At 55.0% G+C, this 10,775-nt stretch overlaps 2 protein-coding genes across 2 annotated transcripts; one reads left to right on the top strand and one right to left on the bottom strand.

Moving 5' to 3' along the window:
• Nucleotides 1-7,088: 7,088 nt before the first annotated feature.
• MED31 (mediator complex subunit 31) lies at nucleotides 7,089-9,242 on the top strand. Its single transcript, XM_051991498.1, has 4 exons — nucleotides 7,089-7,219; nucleotides 7,357-7,434; nucleotides 8,119-8,215; nucleotides 8,923-9,242. The coding sequence occupies exons 1-4, from the start codon at nucleotides 7,207-7,209 to the stop codon at nucleotides 9,137-9,139; spliced, it is 405 nt and encodes a 134-aa protein (XP_051847458.1). The 5' UTR covers nucleotides 7,089-7,206; the 3' UTR covers nucleotides 9,140-9,242.
• On the bottom strand, nucleotides 9,175-10,680 carry TXNDC17 (thioredoxin domain containing 17). Its single transcript, XM_051991497.1, has 4 exons — nucleotides 10,436-10,680; nucleotides 10,253-10,334; nucleotides 9,817-9,892; nucleotides 9,175-9,640 (listed from the first exon to the last, which is right to left on the bottom strand). Exons 1-4 carry the CDS (start codon nucleotides 10,674-10,676, stop codon nucleotides 9,572-9,574), a joined length of 468 nt encoding a protein of 155 aa, XP_051847457.1. The 5' UTR covers nucleotides 10,677-10,680; the 3' UTR covers nucleotides 9,175-9,571.
• Nucleotides 10,681-10,775: the final 95 nt, after the last annotated feature.

Raw genomic sequence — 10,775 nt, 5'->3', positions numbered from 1 at the left:
GAGGCAGGGTCCCGGGTTTCAGGAACAGAATCTGCCCATGGCACTCTTCCTCCCAACAGGTGAGGGTCCCAGACTCTTCCTAGGCTTCCAGGCTCAGGCAGGCGCTGCATTCAGACTGTGCCCACACACAGCACTCACGAGGGGCCTCCAAGAGTCCCCCGGCCAGTAATCGGACAGAAGAGGCAGATGAGACTGAGACAAGGAAACCCTCACCAGAGCTGGGGGCAAAATCCGAATTCAAACCCAAGCCTCCGATTCTCAGAAAAGCCATTGGGTCAAATCTGCACTCACACCCGCTTTGGATAAACTGCCTCGTGCTTGGGGGGGCCCCGGTCCGCTGGGGCAGTTCCCGCCTGGTCAGCAGCCGGGGCCATGTGGAACATGTTCCATCGCTGGAGGAAACCCTCAAATGGGGGTTCGGAGCTCACTTCTCACTTCTGACACTGGCAGGCTGCTTTTCCTAACTCACCTACCCTCGCCAACCCCTTACCCCACCTAAACCTCAGTTTCCTCATCAGTAAAAAGAGACAGTGACAGCATGTCCCTCACGTGATCGCTGTGAAGATCAACTGAGACCATCTGAAGGGAGCATTTCATGCTCCATTATGTCTTACGAGACAGGGAAGATGGAAGCCCCGATTGGGGATTGGGATTCTCACCAGCTTTCCAAAAGGTGTCTCCTCCTTCCTTTGCCTGAGCCAGAGCTTTGGGCAGTGCACCCCCACTGTGCGTCCTCTGCCTCTCTGACGGGAATGCTAGCTTTCTTAAAGGGTGGCCCGAGTTCTGTAGAATGATTCCTGACTGGGCTCCCCGCCTTTCTCCCACACTTCTGCTGCTGGTCAAGGCTCTCCCCCACTTTCAGGAGCTCCGATCGAGCACTAAGTGGGGCCTCCTCGTGACTTCAATCCCTCCCCTTCTCCTTGGGCCTCATCTCTATTCCGAAGAGAACAGGAGGCAGGACGGCAGGACGGGTCTTCTCTTCCAGCCTAGGGATTTCCTGAGAAGGCCCAATCTCCCTTCTGATTTCAAGTCTCCCTCCAAGAAAAAGGGCAGAAATTAAGTCCGTCTTTAAATCCCTAAACAGTGGAACATCTCCAGGAGAATGCCCACCCAGAGAAGAACAGTACATGGGACTGACAGCCAGCTTGGGGAGGGCGTGGGGGGAAAAGGGGAAAACTTGGAACAGAAGGTTTTGCAAGGGTCAATGCTGGAAAATTACCCACACATGTCTTGTCAATAAGAAGCTATAATAAAATTAAAATAAGACAATGGTGAAAAAAAAAAAGAGAAGAACATTATACTTGCGCTCAGGATAAAGGGCAAAGGTGAAAATCCACATTAGGGGAGGCCATGCCCCAGTGCCCTCACCATCCCAGGAAGGGCATCGTGGCAGGAAAGGCTCCAGCTAAGGCAGAGCTGCCTCGTTGGGGGGGTTTCAGGGTCAGCGTGGCCAGCAGGATAAGGACATGGAGGCTCTGGGTCCGGAACTTATCAGAATGACATAAGAAAAATCATTTTCTCCACGCGGGTCTCAGTTTCCCTCTCTAAAGGGAGTTGGACAGGAGGACATCGAAGTTCCTCCCAGCTCTACCTCAAGCTGAGTTCTGAGACCACTGAAGTAACTGACCCCCTGTGGGTTCCTGTCCCCTGGGTCTCTCCCCAACATTCTCTCACTGCTCAGCAAAACCTTTGTGTGGACACCTGCTGCCCCCTACTGTCCATTTTTAGTCATGCGTCTTGATGAAGGATGCCCCTCCGGCTTCTGGCATGGGAGGAGCTGTCCCAGCCAGAAGCTGGCCCGGTTCTGCTTGGTCCTAGGGCAGCACTGGGGTTAGTGGAGATTTAACCTTGGTTCTTCGCCGTGAGAGCTGGCCAGAGCAGAGTGGGCTCTCTGGAGAGGAGATGCGCTCAGCTCTGGCTCCTGCGGATGCTGCTGTGGGGTACCCCTGCAGCGGGGTAGGGGCCGACGGGGTGGCAGCACTACACAGGCCAGTCTGAAGGGAGTTAATCCAACTCCTGACTCTTTGTCAGACTGCCGAGGCTTCTGCCCACTAAACTGAGTCATTTCCCCATGTCCTGAGAGCCAGTAGGGAGCCATGTAGAGTTTTTGAGTGAGAGGGTCAAATCTGTGCTTTAGAAAGAACTGAACCTTTTCTTCCCACCTTCATTCCCTGGCACACAAGAGGTTGCTTTGACCAGGGAAGATCCAGTCTTCTCCACACCATTCAAAGCTCTAGGAGGCTTCTTCTCCTTCCCTTCTCTCCCCCCTGTCCCCCGCCCCAGGTACCTCCAGCCTCCTGACTAGATAAGGATTTGCTGGGCCTCTGGGCACCTGGAGCATAGGAAAGCCAGCCCTTTTGCTGTGACTTCTGGGATGGAGATGACCTTGAACCCTCTGCATACAAAACTGCTCTTTGCTCCAAGATCCTGACCAGGCTGCAGGAAGGTCCACCCACCTTCCAAGCTGGTGGAACATTCAGCCTTGGTCTCTTTGGAGGCCTTCCTGCGATAGCCTTCCTCCCTGGGGAGTCCAGCAAGCTCCTGCATCCAGTCCCTGGCTTGTGCGCTCCACTGCTCAGTGTCTTAGAGATGCTTCCTCTCCCTGGGCACTGTTAGCATTTATACTAGTCCACAAGGGAAATGCAGTTACTCCCCACTCCTAATTCCCCCTGCTTTCCCTCTGCTGGTCTCCAGAGGGCCCCTTATGCCTTCTTGACTGTGGCTCTCCGCCTTTGTGCTTAGTTCTTGGACACTGACCCCAGATTCTCATTTCCTCCAAGTGATGAATTTCTAGTGACACAGCTGGGAACCCCGCGGCCTTGCCTCTGAAGCCTTCTTTCCAGCCTAATTTATCCAACCTCCCTGGATGTGCTAAGCTAGATCTTTGTATTGCCCCTCCCCCCCACCCCCACCCCCAGCCCCATGCTTTCCCAAGAGCTCCAGTCTGGAGAGAATGGTGCAGGGTGTCTTCAGAACAATCCTGTCTTGGGAGGAGGGGGGATTCCCCAATGCATGCTTAGCCAAAGGAAGTGAAAAGTCCGGGTGACAGTGCCAGCAAGGGACAGAGCTTCCATTGGAACCTTGGGAAGATGGGGATGTCCCATGATGCTTGTTCATTTTTACACTTAACTGCCCTTGTTTAGGCCCATCGCTCACCTCTGCTCACACAATGAGGGAGAAGCTACCATTCCAAGGCAGTCCAAAGGTTTCCCATCTATCAAGACAGGTGGGATTTCTCCCAACCAGAGAGGATCTCTCTCTTGCACAGACTTTGGAAAGGGCACCTCAGGTTTTCTCTCCTCCTCTGGAGGATAATCTCCATGAGGGCTTGCCAGCTTCCTTTTTTATATCACCCCCAGAGCCTCCCACAAGCTATAGGTACACAGCAGGCCCAGAAATATTTGTGAAGTAAATGGATAATCAGATTAAGTTAGAGAATGGAGAAAGGAAGAAGGGAGGGAGGGAGGAGGGAGGGAGGAAAGAAGGAGGGAGGGAGGGAAGAAAAGAAGGAAGGGAGGAGGGAGGGAGGGAGAGAAGAAGGAGGGGGGAAAGGGAGGGAGGGAAGAAAGGAGGGAAGGAAGGAAGGGGGGAAGAAAGAACGAGGGAAGGAGTATTGTGTGTGAGAGACAGAGGCCAGTTGGGCTGGATAGCTGAGTACTGAAGGGAGAGTGAGAAATGGCCGGCGAATTTGGAAAGACAGGTTGGGGCCGCTATGAAGAAGGCTAAATAAGTGGTGGTGTGCAGATAAACAACCAGTACTTTAGTGGGAAAATGATGCACACTGCAATTTAATTTGTATAATTAGCATTTTTTTCCATCACTTTCCTATGTCTAGACAATCAGCAAAACAATACATCCAACTCTGATTTGGAAAGTTTAGTCTTCCAAGGGTAAATGCTCACTATTTTAAAATTTGAACAGTTTGCTCCCCCAACCTTCAATCCAGCTTTCTTAACAGGGATTTTATATTGGATCCTAGAAGCGACATGGAGCTGTTGGGATTGGTTGAGTACAGAAGTTACAGGCTGGATCTGTGTTTAAGGAAATCACTTTGGCAGCATATCATAGGCCTGCCTGGAACGGGGAGAGACTGGTCCACCCTTTGGCTCTCTCTGCTCCCCTGGCAGGGCTCTTGCTCTTGCTCCTGTGCCGACAGCTGCTCCCATGACCACTGCTGGGGAGTCTCTTGTTACCAGGAGCACCTTCAGTGCTCTGTTCGGCAGATGTAAAAGTCCGGGGCTATTCTTAATGCTTTAGAATCTGGCTTCTGACCTTATTCTGTTGAAAGTGCTCATTTTTGTGAGCTCTCCTGCTTCTCTTCCCTTTCTGACCTCTTCTCTGTGCTCTTACTCCAGATCACGCCTTTTAACCATGAGTATCCTCCCAGTTTTGTCCAGGATGCTTTTCTTGCTTTATTCTGCTTCACTTAGTGATCTCATCATGGATGTAATCATCTCATCATCTCACACTTGGACTATTATAATAGCTGCTGGGGGCAAGGGAGGGGGAAGTCAGCTTGCCTCAAGTCTCTCCCTACTTCAATCCATTCTCCATTTCCTCACCTTGAGGACACTCAATCTGACAATGTCTCCTCCTGCTCAACAAACTCCCTTGGCTCCTCATTACCTTCAGGACAAATACAAAATGCGCTGCAAGCATTCAACCCCCTTCAGAACCTGTCCCCTCCCACCTTTCCAGGTTTCTTCCACTTGGTTTTCCAGCCAGTCAGTCTGGCCTCTTTGCCATCCACCTTAGCACTCTCTGTTGGGGCCCAACTTGGGCAGCTAAGTATCGGTCTCTCTGCCCCTTCTAGCTTTGGCCAACCTCAAAAGAAGGTATTTTGTGGGGGTCATTGCTGCTGTTGCTGAGATGTGCCGGACTCTTTGTGGCCCCATGGGGGTTTTCTCGGCAGATATATTGGAGTCCTTTGCCATTTTCTTCTCCAGTTCATTTTACAGATGAGAAAACTGAGGCCAATAGGGTGAAGTGGCTTGCCCAGGTCACACAGCTAGGCAGTATCTGAGGCCAGATTTGAATAGTCCCATTTCTCTGTTTCACAATCAGGGAGAGGGGAGGGACTAGTTTGAGCAGAGCCACCAGCAGGCTACTTCAGTCCTGTGTGTGAGGTGGTAAGGACTTGCACCGGGGTGTGAGAGGGAAGTTATCAGAGATAACTGCAGAGGTGGAAGTGACAGGCCTTGGCAACTGATTAGAGCTGGGATGAGAGGGAGGAGCGTTGCAAGTCTGGGGGACTGGGAGGAATACTAGTGAGGAGCACTTTTAATGAGGAAAAGCAGGCAGCTATCGCACTGCCGCTAAGTTCTTCAACTTCAAGAGGCTACAGGCCAGAACGCAAGCGGAGGGAGCCTTGGTGGGTTTTGTTTGCAGATTATACTGAGATACAACAGGGTATGGCACGTTTCTCTGCTGCTCTGTGCACGTTTGGGCCCAACACCACCAAGAACGCAGGCGCTCCATCGCCCAGGACCCCGCCAACATGCATGCGGCCCTTGGCTCTGGCCAATGGAGTTTTGAGCGCTGTGGATTCATTAGTTACCTTGGTAGTGCACTTCTCAGAGACCGCACACTGCCAGTGAGTTGCCAGAGCTAACTCGGTGCTCGAGAGGCTCTGACAGAGTGGGAGAGATGAGGTATTAGCCCGACTACCAAAACGAAGCTTTACAGAGCCCTGTGCTGAAGTCATTTCTGTGTGTCCATGAAACCCGGACAGCGCCAGCACGATGGCAGGAAGCTGAATGGCTTCCATTTGAATTGTCTTGGGGAGATTCTGAAGATCAGCAGGGATCTGAAGATACCAGGGAAACAGAAGTCCTTTCTCAAACTAAACTCCCAGAGAGCAACTCAGCTGCTCTGGTCACATGGTTCAAATGCCAAATGTATGCTTGCTAAAAAACCCCAAAACTGTTTTATGGAGAACTCACACAGGATAAGTAGTCACAAGGTGACCAGGAAAAGCCATACAAAGACATTGCCAAGGTATCTCTTTAAGAACTTAAGATTTGATCTTACCACGTGGGAGACACTGGCACAGGACCACCCACGTGCTCTAGGAGCAAAGCAGAATTGAATTAGCTCAGAAGAAACCCGAGATGAGAAAAGCTAGAAAGTTCGATCTCAAATGTTCACAGGGACAATCTGCCTCTGACCAGGGGCATTCCCAGCTGGGATGGTCGGGGTAGCCCCAGCCTGACATACTAATGTGACTCTAACATGGTGATGTGATTTTGGTCCTCTTCCTGAAGGACAACAACCAACCAACAGTAACATGAAGGCAGAGGGGAGGCCATTTAGTAAGTCCAGCTTGAGACAGGAAGAGTTGAAATCTATGGCCAATAAACAGTTGGAGGTCGAAGAAACAAACAAAACCCAGCAACACAAGAGATCCACAGAGTCCAAGTGGAAGAGGGAGCAGGATGGGGGCTGCAGGTTGGCACCAGGATCAGGAACTTCAAGGCTTTTCTCAGGAGTTACTGCTGGTAAAGTGACAGTGTAGTTTGGTTCCCTGCCCTTCCAGTAACTGTTTTGTAGTTACTTTGTATCCAACCTCCCCACACATGTGCTATAGACCTAGTTAGTTTCAAGGTTGCTTCATACCGCAGCTTCCTCCCCCCCATTGCTGTAATTACTTTGTATCCATCCAGCAGCGACTTCTGCAGGCCTAATGTCAGTATCTGGTTCCACATCCGATTTTGCTTTAGTTACTTTGTATCCACTTTAAGGTGGAAAGGAAGTCTCCAGACCCAAACGATGTCAGTTTCAGCGTCTCCCCGCGTCTCGCCCGCGGAGCTTTAGCTACAAAATAGCCAATCTCCCCCGCTAATTTAGTCAATTTCAGCTTTCGGCCAACATCCTAGTACCTCCGGGTGCTCAGCGGAGAGTATTTAGAAGGCACCCCACCCACCGCTCGAGGCCGGGCAGGGGGGCTGCAGTTTTCCCGTGGGTGGGGCGGTCCCTGCTCTACGCCTCGGCAAATATCCTGCGCCCCGCCAGGGGTCGCTGTGCTCCTCTCCCTGAAATGCCGTCAGCTGGCCCTTCCCTGCCGCTCCTCTCCCTCTCCCACAAGGCGCCGCGGCACGTAGGCGCGTGGGGCGGGACGCGGCGGCAGGGTCTTAGGGCCCGCGGAGTCCCGGCGCTGCGGCGGGAGCTGGGCGGAGCAGGGGCTCGCTCCAGACCGCCGCCGTCGTCATGGATACCTCGGGTGAGTGCACGCTCCTGGCCGGTTCGAGGCTGAGGGGGAGTGAGGGAGGGTGGGAGTTCCCGGTGGCCCATTTCGCGGCAGGGAGACCGAGGCTGGGCTGGGCGGTCGCGCGGGCTGAACTCGCCTGTCTTCCGCAGACGACGCCGGGAACCGGCTGCGCTTCCAGCTGGAGCTCGAGTTCGTGCAGTGCCTGGCTAACCCCAACTACCTGAACTGTGAGTCTCCCAGGACCCCACGCACTGCGGGGCGGGGCTGTGGGCGAGAGGCGCCGAGCCGTCTCTTACACTGGGGCTGGTCTTTGCCGAGTCAAGAACAAAGGTTACCTGACCTAGCAGGAAGGGGGAAACTGAGTCTGCTGCCCGAGAATGTTTTAGAGACTTTGCAACCATGGTGGAGCGGCTGGTGTTCTCGGGGCCGCCTTTCTTAGCACTAGGGTGCCAGCTCTGCGGAAATGCCCCTTTGTATCTTCACCTAAGTGCCGGACACCCAGGACGCCCTTCCTCTGAGCCCAACTTCGGAGCTATCCGAGCGGCTGCCGCAGTCCATGAGTCCTGTGTGCCTCTCTTTGACCTATTCGTGTTCACTTCTCTCTCCTTCCACTCCTGTGGCCGTCTTGCCTCCCTTTGACCTGTTGTGCTCACTTCTCTCCCCCTCCCCCCCGTGTCCAGCTTGCCTCCCTTTGACCTGTTGTGCTCACTTTTCTTTCCCCTCCTGGAGCTTGCCTCTCCCTTTGACTTGTGCTCATTCCTCTCTCCCTCCCCTCCTGTGTCCGTCCTATCGTCCCTTTTACCTTTAAAGACTGAGTGGGGAGGCCCAGCTGGACAAACCCCCAGCCCCTCGGAGGGTTTCTCCCAGCTCTGGGGGAGCCTCTGAGAACGCCTCCTTTGCTTGCCTTCCAGTCCTTGCCCAAAGAGGGTACTTTAAGGACAAGGCCTTCGTCAATTATCTGAAGTACCTGCTCTACTGGAAAGAGCCAGACTACGCCAAGTACCTGAAGTAAGTCCTCTCCCCAATCCAGAGGCTGATTCTGCCTCAGAAGGAGCCCAGCTGACCAAGCTGGCCCCCAAGCCCAGGTGGAAGGCTGACCGAGGGGCCCTCCTACGTTACCCTAACTCAGGAGGCAGCAAGGCCGAGTTCAAATGTGGCCATTTCCTAGCTGCTCCCCCTCCCCCCAAGCCAGACACTTCACCAGGCGTCCCATTTCTTCAGCTGTCTATCTGAGGGGGATAAGAACAGCCCCTCTCCCCCAGCTCCCATCTCTGCCATGAAGCATCAATTGTGATACTTAACTCTTGGCCCCCAGCAGGTCTTGGCTGGTCCTTTCTTTCTCTTCCCTTATCCAAGCTGCTTCCCATACTCGGAACATTCTCCCTTCTCAGCCCCATGGAATAAACCTTGGCTCCCAGCTCCTCCCAGGGGCCTTCCCACCCCTCTCCTCTCCTGCTCCCAGGGAACAGTTTGTCACCCCCTAGCATATCCACTTTGAATGGTTTGAGGAAAATGGTTTCTAGTCACTGTCCTGAAATGGCATGTAAAGGGGACCCAGCAAGCATTTAACTGTCCCCCAGGGGGAAGTAAAAATTAGGGGAGAGAAACAAGCCCCCCCCCCCCCCAGAGAGATGAGGGAAGGATAGGGGGGGGTGCAGTGGGTTCAGCTCTCTTGTGGCCAAAGACCCAAGTGCTGGGCTGTCACCCCTCTCCAGGTACCCCCAGTGCCTGCACATGCTAGAACTGCTGCAGTATGAGCACTTCCGGAAGGAGCTGGTGAATGCCCAGTGTGCCAAGTTCATCGACGAACAGCAGATCCTGCACTGGCAGCACTACTCTCGAAAGCGGATGCGGCTGCAGCAAGCCCTGGCAGAGCAGCAGCAGCAGCAGCCACAGCAGAACAGCAGCAGCGCCTCCTCTGCTGGAAAGTGAGGGGAGCTCCTGGCCCACACTGGCCACTCAATGACTTTGTCCAAACCACCTGGCGGCTTCTTTATTATAATTTCCAGTAAAGTTCTTTGGCAGAAAAGCTCAATGGGTGCCGGAGTCTGTATGATCTGGGTGGGCCTTCGGCCCACCAGGGGAGAGGTCCAAGGACCCCCAGCCCCTACAGCACTAGTGGAAGATGTCTCTTGCCCCGCTTCTCCTCAGGCTGGGGGGAGAGCGGAGAAGGGGGTCTCTGGTTCCCACTGTGGCAGGAATAAAGAGAACCGTCTATTAGAAGGAAGCCCTTCCACCATTTATAAAGGGTGATTTGCAGAACATTCATTAGCTCTCTAAACATTATTTTCGCTACTGTGACTATCACACAATCGATCACGAGGTTCCTTTATAATCCAGACATCCGGGCTGCCGCCGGCTTCTCTAATCTTCGGAGAACAACATCTCCACCAGACTGGCATTCAGACACTCCGACTCCACCAGCTTCTGGGGCTGAGAGAGAAGCCGGAGTCAGCCAAGCCTCCCCCTCCCGAAACTGGCGGGAGCCGGTCAATCAGAGACTGGGCTCCCCAGGGCACTTCTCCAAAGGCCCCGCCCTTCCCCCACCCAGGCCCGGGGGAAGAGGAAGAGCTGGGAGGGAGAGGGCAGCAGAGGGGCACCTGACTCACCGTCCCATACTTGAGCAGGGTCGGCACTGCGGTTAACTTCAGCTTCTTCCTGAAGTCATTGTTGAGATCTTTCCAGCTATTGGACAAAGAGCGCAGCCCGTAGGCGCTAGGGCCCTGATTTCTCCCCCACCCACCTCTTCCTCGGTGCCCTCCCCCTCAGCAAGCTTTGGACCAACCCCCACTTCCCCGGCGGTCCTCGCCCTCAGCTCCCCCTCTTCCCCTCTAGCGAGCATCGGCCCCCTCCCCCTTTCTGGCTATCCGTCCCCAGCCCAGCCTCCAGGGAACATCTGCTCCGTCCACCTTCCCTGGCGGTCCCCTCCCAGCCTCCAGGGAGCATCTGATTCCCCTTCAGCCTCCCGCCCCTCCGACCTCCGGGGAACCCCTGGTCCCCCTTTCCCCATGCCCCCCACCCTCCCGATCTCTGGAAAGCACTTACTAGGGCCGGTCCCCAACTTGGCAGTAGATGAACACGGCGTTCTCGGGGATGTGTTTGCGGCCCTCCAGGACCACAGGCTCGGCTGCGCGGGGACGGAGGGAGGGAGAGGTCACTGGCCCGCCCGGAAGCGCCGGCCCGCTCGCCCGCCCGCTGCCCCCCGTGCCTCAGTTTCCCCCGGCTCACCCTCCTCGCAGTCCGGGCACCAGCTGCGGCCCTCGGCGTCCTTGTCGCCCGTGAAGTAGACGAAGATGGTCTTGCCCCGGCGCTGTTCCACTGCCCCGCTGAAGTCGCCGAATCCCGATACGCGCACCTCCTCGAAGTGGCTCCAGGCGGGCTCCGAGGCGGCCTTCGAGGCGGGCTTTGCGGCGGGCTCCGAGGCGGGTTCCATGCCAGGCTCCGAAGCGGGCTGCGAAGCGGGCTCCATCCCGGGCTCCAAGTCTGGCTCCCCTGGCCGCACCTGGATGATCTCTGGCCGGGGCGGGGCATCCACGTGGGGGGCGGGGCAACAGCCACTTCCGGGGCC

This window comes from Antechinus flavipes, chromosome 3 (assembly GCF_016432865.1).
Source record: "Antechinus flavipes isolate AdamAnt ecotype Samford, QLD, Australia chromosome 3, AdamAnt_v2, whole genome shotgun sequence".
Classification (NCBI taxonomy): domain Eukaryota; kingdom Metazoa; phylum Chordata; class Mammalia; order Dasyuromorphia; family Dasyuridae; genus Antechinus; species Antechinus flavipes.
This window is presented reverse-complemented; position numbering and strand designations above follow the sequence as displayed.

Excerpts from the sequence above, each read along its gene's own strand:
- MED31 (XM_051991498.1), top strand. Across the intron at positions 7,435-8,118 it reads TAACCCCAACTACCTGAACT|TCCTTGCCCAAAGAGGGTAC; the intron begins GTGAGTCTCCCA and ends CTTGCCTTCCAG. Across the intron at positions 8,216-8,922 it reads GACTACGCCAAGTACCTGAA|GTACCCCCAGTGCCTGCACA; the intron begins GTAAGTCCTCTC and ends ACCCCTCTCCAG.
- TXNDC17 (XM_051991497.1), bottom strand. The coding sequence starts at position 10,676 with ATGGAGCCCGCTTCGCAGCCCGCTTCGGAGCCTGGCATGGAACCCGCC. Across the intron at positions 9,893-10,252 it reads CAAGTTGGGGACCGGCCCTA|CTGGAAAGATCTCAACAATG; the intron begins GTAAGTGCTTTC and ends TTTGTCCAATAG. Across the intron at positions 9,641-9,816 it reads CCCTGCTCAAGTATGGGACG|CCCCAGAAGCTGGTGGAGTC; the intron begins GTGAGTCAGGTG and ends CTTCTCTCTCAG.